At 40.9% G+C, this 18,306-nt stretch overlaps 1 protein-coding gene across 6 annotated transcripts in view; it reads right to left on the bottom strand.

Moving 5' to 3' along the window:
• Window positions 1–60: 60 nt before the first annotated feature.
• Window positions 61–18,306, bottom strand: part of ABTB3 (ankyrin repeat and BTB domain containing 3) — a 183,377-nt gene continuing 165,131 nt past the window's right edge. For 4 of the 6 annotated variants that reach the window (XM_064654897.1, XM_064654896.1, XM_064654892.1 and 1 more), the window contains 2 exons: window positions 16,788–16,901; window positions 822–13,687 (listed from right to left, as the gene is read on the bottom strand). In XM_064654897.1, the coding sequence (XP_064510967.1) occupies window positions 13,478–13,687; window positions 16,788–16,901 (324 nt within the window). In that variant the 3' untranslated portion in view covers window positions 822–13,477. Of the gene's footprint in view, window positions 781–821; window positions 13,688–16,787; window positions 16,902–18,306 lie in introns of those variants that run through there. The other 2 variants (XM_064654894.1, XM_064654895.1) reach the window with 2 other exon arrangements.

Genomic DNA, 18,306 nt, shown 5'->3' with positions numbered 1-18,306 from the left:
AAATTTTGACAACTGTGGAGTTCCCTATGAGCTGCCTTTAAAACTCTGCTCCTTGACAGCTGAGCTTGCAGAGCCCAAAAGCACCTGACAGAGCCACAATCCTGGTCTGGGCAGTCACCCAGTCTGGTGTGAGTGGTGTCTCACTCCCACAACATGTAAGACATGAAAGGATATTGCCATCTTTTGCCTCCTGAACCAACCTGTTCCTTAATAATCTGGTACATTATGAAGAAAGAACTTGACTCCAAATCCACTAAAGCACAAAAGAGAGAAAATATTGTAAATTCATTTAAAAAGTAAAAAAGTAAAAAAAACCAGTAAAACAAAAATATTTTTTCAAACCTTACTTTTACACTCATGCCAAATTTAATCGAGTCCCTCTATTTATATCTGACTTCTCTTTGAGATACCCAGTTTCAACCTTAACTGTATGCACTTGCAGCAATGTTGTGTAATGAAGCAAGCTTCCAGCCTTTCAGATCTTCATGCATCCAAACTATCTGGCTATGATGGATCTGCAAATGCTCAATGTTAAGCACCACGGAGCTCCATCCCCAGGTCTTATGTGCCTATTTTTTGGCAGATCAGTGCTCGGAGAAAGGTTTTTGGGAATCAACTCCATATCACTTCTTCTCATGCACAGTAAGCACATTGACAGCAGTGTATGGGGGAAAACAGCACCAGAACTTCCAGATGTAAAATCCCAAACATGTGGTTTCTGGGAGATGGTTCTTGGGAGAAGCCCAGTCCTGCTGCTGTCTGAAGTACACTGAGAAACACCTGAGGAGGAGAAGAAACAACAAAAACACTCACAGCAGCCATTTCCTAGGCTAGAAAACAATGGAATTTTTATTGAACAGAGATGGCTCATAAACACGCTCAAAGGAGTTCCACCTGCTGTTCAGCAATATTCATTGCCATCTGATAATAACCTATGGGGGCAGCTGTATAAAATAGGAATAAAATACCAAATTGCTATATTCATTAATAACTTTGCCTTCCAAATACAGAACTGTAAGTATTTCAAGTCTGAAAATAGACCACAATTGTTAGCATTTAAACCAAACCTTTATGATAACAAATATACAAAAAAAGGCAGTCAATATATTAAACATTTAAATCAATAGCATACATTTCTCAGAGGTAAACATTGAGCAAACAAAGCCACCAATGATGTTCAGAAATCAGGTAAAAGTTTCAAGGTCAAGCTCCAAACACTGTAACTTTTCTAAAGCCATACTGGTATTACACTTTTATCTAGCCCCTAAATTGAAAACTATGTAGCATGAACATTTGAAAACATAACAATTGGCTATCCGGCAGGAAATTGTAAGTTCCTTAAGTCCTCGTTGTATTTATATTGAAGCACCTGCGGAGACAGAGGGCAGTAGGAGTTAAGCACTTTGTTTTTTGCAAGGTTGGGGTTTTAGTTCTGTTATAGATGAGCGCAACACCGTCCTCATACCAAACACGAATTCCAGCACTGGCAAAAGAGAAGTATTGGCCTGACAAATTGCATGAAGAATCAGCCTTGCAGCTTGCATTGAACAGAATGGGACTTGCACACCTGCCTATTTACTGAAAGCCTGTGCTGTTTCTACTGCACAGAAAAAGTCTCCTTCAGTAGTTGATCTAATGCCTGAGTTTGAAAGCTTGGGATACATACATACGCTCAAAAATAAGGTGACAAATTTACTATCAACAACTAATAAAGGTTTGTATTGCAATATTGCTCACAACATAAATGTACAATTTGCACAAAACATGGCTCTTCAACATGAATATTTTGCAAGCTACAATATATATATAATATGTATAATTTCTTTTCTTAAAGAATTATATGCCAGAGTGCATGCAAAGAATTTCAAAGCAGTAACACAACAGGAGCAATCACTTGTTTACAGGTTACTGAAACCATTCAATACAGAAACACTGGAATATTAGATAACAGACAGACAGATAGGTAGATGTATGTACACACTGCTTCTTCAGGAACCTTCCCATGTGACACCCAAAGTGTGGGCTCGTTATAAACTCAGACCACTAGGAAAGACAGCTCCAAAGAGGCCCCTGAAGATCCTCCACACTCTTTGACCATACATCACTTCTGTTGGAGATGACAGCGAAGGAGGCACTTGTCCTTTAGCCAGGAGTAGAGGCAAGCAATCTTCTCCATAGCCAACATCTGTTCCAAATCCTGCTCCTTCGTTTCCAAGCAGTGGGTGGTGAGCATCTATCCATCCAATGTTTTGGCTGGTCTCAAGCAGTCTCCTGCAGCCTTTACAGTTGGAAATCCAAGAAACTGGAGAACATGGATCTCCTAAACAGCAGGGCATAGCACTGCCATCATTCTAATCAGATATGTACAAGGAATGACATGTATCCTCTGGTTTAAAATTTACATAGAATATATACAAATAAAGCTATTCTATCAAGGTGCAAGTTTATTATTCTCTGGTGTGTTACAATGAAGATTTCTTAAAAAACCTTTATACAGACCCACCAGGAGAGTTTACACAAAGTTGACATTTTGTCACAGTTCATTATGTAGGCTTTGTTCTGCAAACTCCATAATGGAAACTCCCATTGCTTTCCCTTGGAGTTCTGCCTATGTACAGGACTGGATTTGGTAGACTACAGTCATGTCTAATATAATTTCCTTGACTCCAATACATTTTAAACTGAGGTGAAGTGGCACCATGTGTTTTTGTTTTTTTTTCCAGGAAGTCATCAATCTCTGTGAAATGAGGCAGGACATGTAACTGGACATCAGGGGGTTGCAATTTCTGTGCCCAGTCCAGCTTTCCCTGGTTTTGATGGGACTGTGGTATGTGGAGCTAGCACAGTTTGGCCCTAAGGGTATATCTGTAAGTCCTTGGCACTATTTTACACTAGCTGATGACAGGCAAGGCCCTCAAAGAAATTTTAAAAAAGGCCTCAATGCAATTTACTAAACAGCAAACATCAGACTGATCCACTAAACAGATGGATATGGAATGCAACTTGTCTAAAATTAGAATGGTTGATGTTTTCTTAGGCAGGTCTAAATTCATAAAAATCTTTCCCACCCCACACAGGCCTCATTCTGCAGCATGTAAATATATGATGCTTCTAATAAAGTCATTGGAAACGCAAAGCCTGTGATCAACGGGCAGAAGGAAAGCCTATCCTCTCCCATTTCTCTTCGGCAAAAACCTCAAGTAACATAAGTACATGTTTATGATCCCTGCTGAAGTAGAGGGGCTGTGTGCAATGACAGCAGGATTTGGCCTTCAGCCCTTCTGGTGTACCCACTGCAACTGTGCAGATGACTGGATGGGAAATTACATCTGCTCGTGCATTAAAAAACCATACAGCCTTGCAGTAACTCCCATTACAGATTCCCACTGACTTCATGAGAGAGAGAGAGCAACAGACTTTAACAAGTGCACGTTCTGCTCCACTGGAGTTACGTTTCTCAAAAATCTTTCTCTAATACCATTTTCCTCCATTTTGTAACTTGATTATATCGAGGCATTCAGAGCAGAGGCTTTGCACATGTCCTCTCAAGCTAAGGTGAGTATTTCACACAAGAAACAAAGATCTGGTTAGTTTTTCTCTTTTTCAGAGTAATACAATAATAAAAAAACAACTTGCTGGTTTCACATGCTGCCATCCCTTTGTACAGCCTTAAAAAAATGACATCTAGCAATGACAAATGAATCGTAATCTCTTTGGAGATTTTAAAAGGATCAGCATCAGACAGAGTGGGGTCTAAGATAACCTAGGTGCACTTGGACAAAATGTGAGAGTGCTGCAGCAATTTTAAAAAAACCAAATGAAATTAAATACAAACACACCTATTAAAATAATGTTCAAGTTTTGGACACAGTGGACAAAAGCTGCCACCTCAAATTATGGCTGAGCTCCTCTATTTTTAATACATTCCCTTCTGAGTGCCCTCATTTAGTGCCTTCAGTGGAAGGGCTTGCTCTGAAACATTGACAGCACATAACAGGCAATTTTCAAAAGCACGTAACAGAGTCAAGAGACTGACACCTTTGAATGAGCTACAGATGCCTGTCTTTTTGAGGAAAAATATTTGGTTCCAGAAACATTTGTGTTTCTTAGCTATAATCTTTCTCTACTGAAAAACATCTGCCATCCTGCTGTTCATACTCTGTTATTTTATATTTACCCATCATAAATGGATAAGCAAAAGGGAAGAAAGTTTCACCTGTGTTAATTATAGACGACCTCAAACATGCCTGTGAAGCCACAAACCAGTATTTAAGCTACAGCTGTGGGATGGAGGACAGTATCTCTATGTTTGTTGATGATTACTCTCGGGTTATGTGATCTTTCATTTGCTTCTCAATAAAAAGGGAAATGAAACCTTCCCTTAAAACCCCAACAATAGATGGCAGCAAACAAAAACCCAAACCCAAATTCATAACAACCATAACAAATGCAAAACAATCATAACCATTCCTGCATTTAGATTACACAAATTAGGAGTCTGCCTAAAACCAGCAAAAAATCAAGATCAGCTCCATGGTTCTGTACTGTTGTAGAAACCATCTTATTTTTACCACATCCTTTCCTCTTGTTTTTACTTCTCTTTCCTAGCTTTAAGTTCAAAGACATCTCAGGGACAGGTGGGAGGGGATGTGAAGAGGGAGAAAGGAAATAAAGAATTGTCCCACTCACAGTGTTAGCTCTTCTGTCTTTTCAGGATGCTCACGCTGGGATTTCCCCATTTAGCTGCTGCTTTCCATTCTAAACATAAAGGCACAAACCCAGCCCTTCAGAAGTGAATCAATTCTCCATCTAAAGATCGGGACTGTGCTTTCTAATTACAGATATGCATTTGGCTTAGAAAGTGCGAGACACGCAAAGACTTCAAAGGTGACAGAGTATGAAAGAGAGATGGAAAACAGACCTAATCCACAGACTAAAAAAATCAATGAAAAGGCTTCCAGCAATTTTAATGGGGCAAATTTCATCATGCTTTCATGTTTGGTTTGCAAATTTTTGTTATAGTAGAATCTTAACTTGTATTTTTCCTCAAACATTCATATATTCTTAACATGTAAATTACTTCTTGAACCCTATATCAAATATTTATAAATGCTAAACTAGGTACAAAGTGAAACACATTTGGGAAAGTGGAGCAGAGGGAGGTTTAGCTGCACTAATGGATATTGCATTAATGCTTAGCATCAAGGAAGGCTGACTGCCATTAACAAGAAATCTTATTACAAACATGATTTCACGCCTCATAACATATCCTGTAGATCTATTTACTGTCCATCTCTCTCTCTTGAACATACACACAAAGATAACTATAGACAGAAAATCCAAAGCATTGCATATACATAGTCGTTTCTTCTCAAGTTAAAAAAAGCCCCAAAACAACACACAACCCCCAACCAAACAACACAACCCCCAAAAAATCTCAAAGAAGCAGAAAATTCACAGCATGGCTCATTAGAATGAAATTATTTTACCATCTCACTTCTGTCATGAATGACTTAAGATACTTTCCAGACTTTAACCTAATCAAAAGCCTGCTCTGAGGATAACTGATGCACAAATGACATTACAACAAGCTTCCAAAGGAGCAGGGCTGAAGGACACTCTAGTAGCCCACCTGTTACTGGGGGGAGGGGGAAGGGAGTGTTGAGAGAATGTGGTATTTCCTCTGGGTTTTTCTCTGCTGCTCTTCAAAAAATGCAGGATCCAGATCCCTTTTCTCTGTGACAGTTGGCAGAGCAAGGAGTGGGGAAAAAGAGCATTGACCATACCTTGGAGCTCTAAACAGTAGAGATGCATTATTCAACCGTCCACATAATGCCGGAGAGATCAGCAGAAGGAATGTCCTAGCTTGCAAAGTGGGATTTACTTATTTATTCTATGCATAATGCTCAGGAACCTCTGTTCCCCACTGGTACAGCACATATGGCTGTACAACAGCTCCGATGCTCAAGAGAAATATGGACAGGAAGCAACACACTGGTCGAAATGCACTGATGGGACTTAAATAGGTCAAATTTTTCTAGTACTAACTGGAATTTAGCCAGGAACATGAGGTCAGGCCAAAAAGCTCTGAAATACTTTCCTATAGTTCTTGTATTCTTCAATGGATAGACTCACAAACCAAGTGAGACTGCACATTTTACCATGTCCCCAAATGGCATAATTAGTCATTGGCTCAAAAACTGCAAGGCAAAAATCAGTTTCCAAGGCATTGAACCGACTGTCCCAAATTTGTCTATCAGTCTAGACAGGCTTGAGCAGGTTAAGCAGAGTATTTGACCAAGTGAGTGCTTGGATGCTGGCTGATGAGGCTCCAGAGGCTTTCTGTGCTCCTTTCTACTTTCTGCCCCAGTGAGGCGCAACCAGCACTGGGGCACAAGGGGTTTTCAGCCATACTGAGGGGCAAATCTCAGCTTGCAGATGTGCTGTGAGCTCTTTAAAAGCTATGCAGAACAGAGAGAACCAGACTTTGGAAAGGCTTGTTTGAAAGCCTCTCACACAGTAAGCTACAGGATAGTCAACTTATCCACTGCTGGGAAGGGGAAGGGCTAAGGCTGGACTCTCTTGAATCTGTAGCTCAAACAAGTCCAGATGTTTTGAACCATGTTAATCTGTCCCTGACAGAATATACGAGGTGTTGAGGCTTTGACCTTAATTAATTAAAATGACCTCCCAGCACACTGGATTTTTCTAAAGTGGCAGTCTTTTTTTTTTTTTTTTTGGTTCTGAGCACCTCTATTTTCTAATGTGGCTTATTGTAAACCATAAATGATTTCTCATTGGGTATTTCAGAGAGGTTTTTTTCCCTGTCTTTGTTTGCTTTAGAAAGGCAGTAAGAAACAAGATTGCCTCTTACTGCACTGGGCTAAGCCAAGTAATGGAAGTTTTAATGAAAACACAGCAGCAGAGATGATGGGAAGTGGAAAGACCAAAGTTAACCACATGGAAAGGGGTTCAGGCAAAGTCACTCTTGCAGCTGCAGCAGTGGAGATATTTACGAGGACAAGCAAAAGCTACCAATTGCTAGAGCTCCACGGTCATATCTGAGTATGGGACCAAGCAAACCCTCTGTGTGAGCACTGAAGAGACTGGAGCCAAATGGGCTGATTGGGAATGTCAAGCAAGTGGTGAGAGACAGGGCTGCTTCCTCTCTTCCTCCCTTCCCTCCCCTTGGATTTCGTGGAAACTCTGAGTTGGAAAACAAACAAATTAGGAAACAGTGAACACTATACCTCTGGAATCTAAGGCAAAATTTTGGAGTTATACATTCAAATTCTTGTACCTAGTTCTCTTCCCTTACTAAGTCTTCTTCATTAGTGTGCCATCCAACATGGATGCCTAAGCAAAGCATGCCCATTCACATTGTCATCACCTCTACAGGATGAAAGAACAAAGCTGTAAGCCCAAAGAAGGGTGAAAAATGCCTCCCCAAAGGAAAAGAAACAAAAAAAATTGCTGTTCTGGTACATCCACATCAAGTAGACAGATTTAGCCAACTAAACAACATAGTATGCAAACCATAAGATTTTTGTAGAATTAAACCTATCCAGCCAGTGCAACCTCTCTTACCTCAGTAAGTTGCTGCTATGTCTCCTAGGTGTTTTAGTGACAAGCAGTCCAAGCAAAGCACAAAAAAGCATCATCTAATGAGATTACTAACTTTGAAGAGGTGAGATACCACATTTTAACTCCTCTGCATGCATCCAAGATAAATACACACTAGGCTATCCATGGCTGTTCCATGCAAGAAGCCTTGAACAGAGGTGAAAGAACGTCAGGTTAAATGGTAACAAAAAGAAACTGAATACCCTCCTCCTATCCACACTGAGCTTGCTTCCCCAGCTCTTAGCCTGACTGAAGGCAGCTGACAAATTCCCATTAGTCTCTGAGGGTTTCCTGATTTTCCTTCTGCTTTGGGCACCACATGCATCATGTTTTCAGCAGTGGTCTGTCTTGTTGAAGTCATGGATCATTGAGCCACAGCTGAAGACTTGTCTTTGCTGTTTTTTGCCCTTGGAGGCCAGCTACAAATGGTAGGTCAGGTGCAATTCTATTAAATGTGATAATCTGGTCAGAGCAGGCAGCCTGGATTTTCACCCACTGAAAATAAAGGGCTTTACCTCAAAATAAATAAGTTAAATAATAACATAACATTAATTTTGCTATAATTGCTAGAAGTGCGTGGAAGATGTGATTGGAAGTACTGCAAGTTAGAGATATAAATGTTGTGCTTATAGGTAGACATATAAAATTAATAATATTCTCATCTATGGGGTTTCGGATATTATTTGAGGGCTATTTCAAGGCTAACTTCCTGCAAGCTAGTTTATTAAATGTTAGGACAAATCCTAAGCAGCTTTTTTAATGCTTATATATTTCAACATCGCTGGACCAGAGGATGAAAGCAATATCAGGCCCTTCATTTCTGTAAAGCAGTTGCAGAGCCTCACATGAAAGACACTTTGTCAAAGAAACTAACCTGAAGTTTTTGACTTCAGGTAACTCTCATTCATCAAAAAAAAAGAAAAAAAAAATCCAGTAACTTCAGAGGCAACTTTAGTGAATGCAGTCTTCAGGCTGTCATCTTTCAGCAATATTTTTAAGACAGAGCCAGCTCCTGAGGGACACTGAATACCAGCAACTGACTTTGACTAGTTCTTTATGTTCCCAGCTTCTCCCAGGATTTAAACTATGGACAAGAATGGCTTTTTTTCTGGGATGCCCTAATCCTTGCCTTGAGTATGTGGATATGTTAACTTTTACACCACCTGTATTTCTCTGGAAGCATGCCTGGGTCCCCGCAGACCTTGTTGCATTGCACGCTGTAACAGAACCCTCCTCTTATTTTAGACAGGTACAGGTGGGAAGAGGAGATGCCCTTTCTTTTTTTCTCACTGCAGCACCTCAGAGCAGTTTATTTCATTACAAACTGAGGATTTCCCTTTTTCTTTTAATCTTTAAAGAGCAGCACATGGTGCTGTGCTTTGAAACAAAACCAGAATTTCTGAAAGTGCCCATCCTACCACACACTACAGCCCATCCAGGACTTGTGCACCATTTGGTATGAAGCCTGTGGACATTCAGTGGAAAAAGCCTCAGTGTCAAAAGCAGCATGTGGGGGATTCAGCAAGCAGCATTCATTAGTGCAAATAAGAGCCTGGCTACTAAGCCTTCACACCTTTTTAAAGATGTTTCCTCTGTCTTTAATAGACATTTGCACAAATCTACTCTGGAGCTGAAGCCAAGCAGGTAAAAGTTTTAGCTGGGGAAAAAATAATCTTAGCCATTAGAGCCCTGGCCCTTTTCCAGAACAGAGAGCATCTGGCCACCAGCTGTGTTTAGAGGACAGCAGGCATAAGGAACAGATCAGGGGAAAATCTGAGAAAGAAGTAGACAGTGCTGAAATTTGTAATGAAAAGAATACCAGCTTCATCTGTGATGTCCAAAACCTTTGCCCTCCTACATTCCCCATCCTTTTCTCTTCCCAGCTCTTGAGCCCATTATTGGAAAATCGCCCATTCAGGAGAACACTGATACCCTTTCTGGGCTTGAGAAGGTATCCGGCGGGGCTCTAGAGTAAAAAAACTGGGAAGTGTGGAAACTGGCAGCATGTGAGGCAAAGTGGAAATGTGAGGAAATTCTGGAAACTAAGGGAGGACCGTGTAGTGACAGAAGGAAAGATCTGCCATGAGGCAGGGACAGGATGTCTGCAAGTCCTCAAATATTACAGCATGGATTAGTATAAAAAAGACAAATGGAAAGGCACCTTCACTCATTACAGGTTGGAAAGTTATGATTAAAAAAGAAAATCACAAGTTTTTTCTAAGGATGTTGCATTTTTTTCCATTTCACCAAGACTGGAGGCAATATTTTGCCTCCAAATTTGTAAATTATTGTAACTCATACAAAGACTAAAGGAACAGAAGGCTTTTTGTTTTCTAAGATGATAACACCATGTCTCAAAAAAATGCTAATAAAATGCTCTGTTGAAAAGAGCCTCATCTGACAGGGATGGTATTCATGGACACCCACTGAAACTCACACTGATTTTCAGATTAAACTGACAACAGAGCCCTTCCCCCCAGCCCCAGATTAATGGAATGAAGAATCCATGCATGAAGCCATGTATAATAAAGCTTGGAGATTATGAAATAGGCTAGAAGACAGGATCAGAATTGCAACTGATCTTGATGAAGTGAGGAAATTGCCCCGGTTAGAGCAGAACAAATCTAATAAAGAGAAGTTGAAAGTGTTATACTTTGAAAGGTGTAGTAAACAAATGCAGAAATAAAGATGGAACTCCTGGGAAGGCAGCAGTGAATCCCTCAGGAATTATTAGACAGACTGGATCAAAGTCGGCCATGGGATGTTCTTGTAGAAAATATCTGGGGATATATTTTCTGATATGCTTTACATAAACCACAGAGAACAGTTACCCTGCTTTGCTTATTACTGTATAAAGCTCCTGCTGCAGTACTGAAAATGTGGAAAATGGGAAGTCATGAGGGGACTGACAGCAAAAATCAGAGACGTAGAAAACACTAGCAAAGGAACTAGCAAAGATTATACTAGTGAGGCAAATAAGATAATTCCTTTCATACACAGAATAACCTTAAAAAAGAACTTGTAAGATCATCTGGTTTTCCTGTCAATCAGGGCTTGAAGGAAAAGCGACTCGATTGGCAGTGAAGAAATTCTGAACAGTCTCTTAGGAAAACCTTCGGATTATGAGAGTGGTGAAGATCATGGATCCCTGTGACTGGATGTTTAAGAGCCTGGCAAGCTGCACATTGTCCGACATGGCTCAGTTAGACCTCACCCAGCCTCACATCAGCACAGGCACACTAAAATCACTTTCCAAGTTCTGGTTTGTGGATCCACAACAGTTTGCTGGCTGCTTCCAGGAGAAACGAATGCCAGGTTACAGCCAGGCTGGCTCTTCTGCTGACAAAACTGATGGAGGTCACTGGTCAAAAAAGAATTGAAAATTATGACTCCTATTTTAAGGTTTCTTTCAGCTATACATCTATGATGTTGGGATTTACCAGCGTTTTTGAAGGGAAAAAGTTATTCCTGTATAAATCCATAGCCACGATCCCTACCTGTAACATTTTGGATGACAACTTCTTGGGGTTTGTCCTCTCCTACCACTTGCCAGACACCAGCAAAGTGGCAGCAGTGGGTGCCACGTTTCCAGCCATCTTGATCCACAAGCCCAGGAAGGAGCACATGGGGACACACGAGGGGGCTGGCACAGCTCTGCTGCAGATGGACGCTGAGTGTGTTTGGAGGCCGCTGCACTCTGTCACATCTGCCTCTGAGTGCCCAAACACAGCGACCACTCCACATACAGCCACCCTATTAAGCCCTTTATTGATGAAAGAAAACTACTGAACGTTACCACAGATACTCTCAACTCACCAGAAGAAAGACTAGCACGGAGTTATCAGTGTTTCCTTCCTATTTAAGATCACGATTATTGTTTGAAAAACTTTGCTATTTTAAACCATGAAGCTGTGAGGTGAGGTCTGCTGCTACCTAGTTATCACTAGCATGGAAGGATGGGCTTCTATGGATGTGGAGGCACACCAAACCACAACAAGCACCCCTGTGTGTTGTTGCTGTTGCATCAACTACGGTCTCGCACTTCTCTACAATTGCAACACAGAACTTGACATTACTTAAGTGTTCCGGACAACATCTTGTGTCAACATCTATGCAGGAAAAAAAAGTGTAATTGACTGACATGTTGTGTCTCTGCAACATTATTGGCAGTTTAGGTATTTTGTAATTTGTTGCAGAAACTGTACAAGACCAAGCATAAAGGAGGATTTACACCTTAGTCATAAAACAGCTTCCTACTGTGTTGATAACAAAAGCCAAAACTGTGTTTTCTGAGCATGTCAAAAGCTATCAACATGGAAGGGCACCTGATGTAGATGCTTCAACAAAAGAAAAAAGAGGTTAACATTCACTGTCAAAATAAAACTTCTAAATTTTCTGAATGGCAGTCTAGAAAGTAAGTATATTAATGTCACTTTGTCATGGAGAAGGCAACATCTTTGCCTACTTCTTGCTGTGGCTTGCAGAGACAGAGCATCAGGAACGTTGTGGCACATAGCAGATTTGTCTTGCTAACAATATGCTGCAAAATAAACAAAGCTTTGACATTTTAAATCACACCCCCATCCCACCCCACCCAAGCCCTGCACTTGTAGATAACCTATACATTCTCAGGATACAGTGAGGAATCATTCTATAGTACATATTTAATTATAATTTAAAAAAGTCTAACTCGGACAACAATCTCTGGCCAGTAGCAAAATATGCACACATTACTCAAGTAAAGATCTGTTATTATCCCTTCACTGCAACAAACAAATCAGCACCTCGAGAAGGAGCTCCAGGGGTATCATATCACAGCCAATCGCACCAAATAAAAAAAATATGCTAATTTCACAAATGAAGTTTGACAAGAAGTAACATTGCATTTGTCTTGGCGAAACAAAGCACGAACGTAACATTTCACAGGTACAGTTACCATGCAAACGCATGTTTGTTGAGTTTGTCATTGTTTTTAACCCCAAATCACGAGTAGCATGCAGTTCTTCTGCCCCCTCCAACTACTAAATTAGAGATAGTCTGGGTAATGTACCTCTTTGGTGTAACCATAGCCTGTTAGGCAAGATTATACCACCCTAGGAAAGAATACAAGCAAAACTTGATCATATGTATGTTTACACAATGTACATTTTACCATTTAAAAAAACAAAACATGTTACATAGATTCTCAAACACAGCTCTGTTGAAAATGAAATTTTAAGCTTAAGAAATAGTTTTTAAACTACAAGGCCACCCCATTTTTTATGAACAATTTAAAAAGTTCCCACCCCTAAAAATCTGCCAGTATATTTCCTTGACTGCAACAGTCTTACCCACTCTCTAATACAGCTGATCTTTGCTTGACAGCAAGAACAGTTCTTACATTTCTCAAATGCATGAGATAATGGACTCCGGGATAGATACAGTTCTTAAATGTGTAACACTGGAACAAATCTGACTTAAATGATTAATTGGTCAATTCAGGTGTTCCCCAGCACTACCCTTCAAGGCAGGGGCTTCTGCTGTTCACTGATGTGAGTTCTGGCTTTTGTTGGCATCAAGATCCACAAAGAGGCTTATGTTCAGGATTTGAGTACAACAGCAATTCACCAGAAACTCTTGTACCCAGTTTGCTCAAAACCATGGAGGAACTTGGTTTTCTGTATTCTGTCATCCAAACAGGGATACAGCCCCAGCGCAGCACCTTTGGCCAAAACAGAACTATTTGGATGCGAAGTAGAATTTCTTAAATTTTCTTTTTTGTAGTCGTTTAAGCAACTGCAACAGGTTTAAGCAACTGCAACAGCAGACTTAACTTGCAGGGTCTTTTATCAGAGGGTTGCCATCTTCCTCAGCTTTACACAACGGAGCCCTTTGAAGAAGACAAATGAATTGACTGAATCCTTGTGGCCAACGTCCTCTGTAAGTCCTCTAGTACATTTTGACCAGATGTTTCTCCATTCTTGTCATACAACAGCTGTTTGAAAGCTTCATTTTCAATGAGGACCATCATATTTTTTAGAAAGTAGCCTTCACAATAGGAAGATAGTTCTGTGACGCCGAGAAACTACAAGAAGTGAAATTAGACAAAGATAACCAATCTGATAAAACCCAATCAGCAAATACAGTGCATAAGAGCTGCACACAAACAAATACACAAGCTCAGCCTTTTAGATAGGCACAGTAACACTTACAGATAGGAATGCATGGAGGGGAAGGAGTTAATCAAACAGTATTTTATGCTGATGATTCCTATAATAATTCCATGTTAAAGACTGTGGTGGATGGGAAAACAAAATTCCATGGCTGAAGCTTTGCTCCCTTGGAAATTGATGGGAGTTCTACCACAGAGTTTACCAGACCCATGATTTCATGCTAGAAGTTACACTCTAAAACTACAGGTTTGGGAAAACATTACACAGCAAGTTTCAAGAATGGCATCCTCAGCAAGGATGGGACATATGATTGTAGTAAGCTGTCATGCAAAACTTCATACTTTGAGGAATCTTTGGAGGAGAAATGGAAACAATCAGCCATTGAAGAAATCTCCCCAGGGTAGTGGTGGATTTCCCAGCATTGGACACTTTTAAGATTCAGCCAGATAGAATGCTGGGCTATCTTGCCTAGACCATACTTTTGCCTAGAAAGGTTGGACCAGATGATCCTCGAAGTCCCTTCCAACCCGATATTCTACAATTCTGTAACTGCAATTTTAAGAATGGAAAGTCCATAGGGATATTAATACTCTCCATTCAGCTTTTATTTGTAAATATAACCAAATTCACATTCTCTGACCTTCCTACCAGTACCTCAGCTCTTTAATCCAGGGTTTCAAGCTCTTATTCCTGCAGCTGCTACTACAAAGCACATCACCTTGCTAAACATTGTTCTACAACCTAGGCCCCTGCCACAGATAGCTTCCCAAGTCTGTGCTCACATCATGTTATTCCAGCAAATCGTGTCTTTCTCTCAATCATGACAAAGGCTGTGCTCCAGGTTTCTCTGGGCCAACCTGCTTGCACCTCCCCATCTGGAAAGACAGGTCTCAGCATTGCCCGAGTGCCTGCAGATGCAGATGAGCTTGTAAAGTAGCAAGGACAAGAAAGGTGTCCCTGACCACGGCAGGGTGGTTGCAACTAGATGATCTTTAAGTGTCCTTTCCAATCCAAACCATTCTATGATGATTCTAGGAAGGACAAGAAATGGTACCTACAACAGCATCAGGTCACTCAAAACCTGCTCCTGGCTGATGAGGTGGTTCCTGATTTCAGTGCCTGCTCACCTTATTGCCATTCTCACTAGGGTCTAACACAAGCTCTTCCACACCTCAGAGAGCAACATGGAAAGGCAGATGGATGGCTGACAAGCTGTGCTGGAGCTGCATGTGAGCTCTCCTGGCTCATTAAGACCATCTGGCCTCTTGCGCCACACAACATCATCTCACACTCACATAACAAACAAATGAGGCTACCCTGTGATGGGAGCACTGGAAAGAATGATCTGTGCTCAGATTAATCACCTGCACATCACACGTACCAGGAGCAAAAAGACAAAGCATCTTCTATGCTCTTCTAGCATAATAGAGAGGTATCTGAACTAGCTTTAAATGTGTGAGTTCAGGCCCCAGAAACCTTCTGGATATAGCAGTATGAAGCTTAGCCATGGTAATTCACTGGAAGCAGGGTAAATTAGCCCATGCAGTGCTTTAGGGTGATGTGGCTTAATTCCAGAAGTCAAAGTTTCATTTACAGCTAGCTTGGCTATCTCTGCAATGTCCCACCCACATCAGTGCAAACATGACTCTGGCTGTAAAAACCTCTCAAGTACACCATTTCCACAGCCTCCACTGAAAGATGCAGGCACAAAAAAAATTGCAGGCTGGGGCTCTTATAAGCAAACCAGGAATTGAATGTAGCCACTGGGTCTGTTCAGTCCCAGCACCAGCAGTGTACCAGTCCCTCAAAGAGGTCTAAACCTCCATGTAAGAATTTTCTTCAATCAGATGTAAATAACAGCCACATTTCACAATTCAAAGAAAACATGTGATTTTAAACCAAAATTATTAATTTTACTAACAGTAATACAAATTGAGAAATTCCCATATGAGCTAGAAGATAAATCAAATATTTTTCAAAAGATTCCTGCACTGTAATTTTTTTCCCATTACAATAAACGGACCTGCAGATATACCTCATTACTTATTTTTATAGGTGAAACTTTGTGCTATTTTAAACACTGATTGCATTGTTATCTGTACATCAAGACCTAACATTACTATTCTCTGTAGGAAATACCTGAGGATGGGAATGGAGGTCAGATCTGCAGGGATTTGGAGCAGGATTACTCTGTTCAATCAAACCTCCATGTCACAATGCATCAGTTTATCTTTTGTATAGACCATGTAAGTTACAGAAAAAAATATTTCATTGCACTTATTTGTGTATCATTTCCATCTTCCAAGTGAAAGTCTAACTACTACACCTGAGGAGGAGAAAAACTGAAACTAATCAATGTGGCAACAACCTCTATCAATGTGTGAAAATAGGTTTTCTGGGTCAAAAAATGCCATGCTTTTTGTCTAATGGCTTAGGCCACCTCACAAGCTAAGTATATAATTTGATTCCAATATGAAGCGCTCCAAGACATAAAATTCTTATTACCATCCTTGCAGGGCTCTGAGCCACTGAACTTCCACAACATGGCATTTTCATATATTGACAAGCTGTCACCAGCATTGAGTATATCCCCCCAGTGGGCTTCAGGCAGGAGGAAACAGGTAATTTTAATGGGAAAATGCAGCTTGAAAGGTGAAAGCAGAGGTGTCTTCTTCACTTAGGTGATTCCTGTTCAATCAGCTCAGCAGTTTGGGTTGCCACGAATAAGGGATAGGTCTTGCACACAGTGATACACTCAAACTGAGTTTGAACCACTCGGGGAAGGGGGTGAGAAGGTGCCACCTTGCAGTTATACTACATGATTTAAGACTGTCACTATGCTATGTACCTATTAGCTAGTCAATCCCAGTAAATGAATGACAAATCTTAAACACATAACAAACATACTAAGCATATGATATATATATATATGTGTGTCACTACTTGTCATAAAACTGACCTACGACTATGATGACAGACACATAACATGCAAGCGCATGCAGTTATTTTTACCTTGGCATGATTATAAATATCCACGCAGTTTTCTGTATTAATGCTTTTTGCACAAATGATCTCACAGTGTCGTTGTAAAGCTTCAAGCTGGAAAAATTTAGCAGCAGAGAGAAGCTAAAAAAAAAAACAAAAGGCACGGAAAAAATAGTCAAAAACTGCTGAGCGATACAGAATCAGAGCTTGATTCTTTACTGTGTCATTATATTTTTTTTCTCTGTCCCTACTTCAGTTAGCATGAACGTACTGACAAAAAGTCAGAATGAGAAGATTGCTTAGTTGCTTCCACCCTCTGCAGGTCCCCTCTGGATCACACTTTGGGAAGCTGTACACGGAGAGACCACCACGGGCTGCTCAGATATACATGCTGACTTTGGAATGGGGTGAGGAGTGGGGGATGTATGAGAGAGAAAAAGGAAACAGCAGCTTCAAGAATATTTTCTCACTTTGCAAACATGACTCTGCAAGAAGGGACCTGCAATTGCATTCCCAAAAAACAAGGTTACGGTTCAACTGTTCCCAAAGATCTGTCTGAAACAGAGCACCTGGGCTGGATGTGGGGATGTCAGCAGAAGGGTCAGGACCAAGAGTATAGAGGAATTCAAACCAGATGATGATGACCATCCTGGGCAGTCTTAACAATCTAGAGAGGCAATAAAACTCAAATCTGTCACCTCAGCAGGCTCAAGGAAATGGAATCAGATTTCCATATGTTCCTTGTTCTAGCTTGTGAGCAGCTGTAAGGTAATGTCTAGGCCACAGAAGCTGAAACACTATCTGGCAACTACTGTCTGAAGTGAGTGCACAGAGGGATACTATGCAAAGGTGGGAACCAGCTCGGTGTGGGGCACTGCCTAGTTAACATTCACATTAGTGTCATGTGCCTGTACCGCTGCTCTATCATGGCTCTGCTGACACCAGCACTTCAGCTGACCTCCCTCTTTGGCCCTGCGTCCCCCCTATGGTTATACTACCTGGACTGGCACTGTTCTGGGATCTCTGTACACCAATAGGGTGAAAATGGCTTAAATTTTGAATTCTCCAACTGATTTCAGTAGTGCTAAGATTTCCTCTATTGCCCCCACTCTGTCCTTTTGCAGTGGGGAAAAGGCATTTCATTTTATGTCTTTCCATGGTGGGTCATTGGCTCTGGCTCTCTGCTCTGCCTTAGGAAGCAGGCTGGGGTTCTCCATTGCTTGACACCCAGCCATACCTTAGGCCAAGCTGTTTAGGTGTTTAAATAGCACTTATTCATGTATTCAGGCCTTTATACAGTCCTTATTATGTAGGACTGCATGACAAAAAGCTATCTTTTGAATCCCAAAGGGACTCTCATGCTTCTAGTCAGAAGCACTAGGGAACTAACAAAACCCTGAAACTTCCATGACATTATTCTGACTTCTCCTATGCAGTCTGCTCAAGCTCTACTTTAATACCATAAATAAATCCGAGTGCTGGAAATCTGCAGTGCTGATGTGATAGCAGCCAGCTGGCCTCAATTATGAATTGCAGCAAAGATTTC

This window comes from Pseudopipra pipra, chromosome 5, assembly GCF_036250125.1.
Source record: "Pseudopipra pipra isolate bDixPip1 chromosome 5, bDixPip1.hap1, whole genome shotgun sequence".
Taxonomy (NCBI): Eukaryota; Metazoa; Chordata; class Aves; order Passeriformes; family Pipridae; genus Pseudopipra; species Pseudopipra pipra.
The sequence above is the reverse complement of the archived record's forward strand: the minus strand, read 5'-3'. Positions and strand labels throughout refer to the sequence as shown.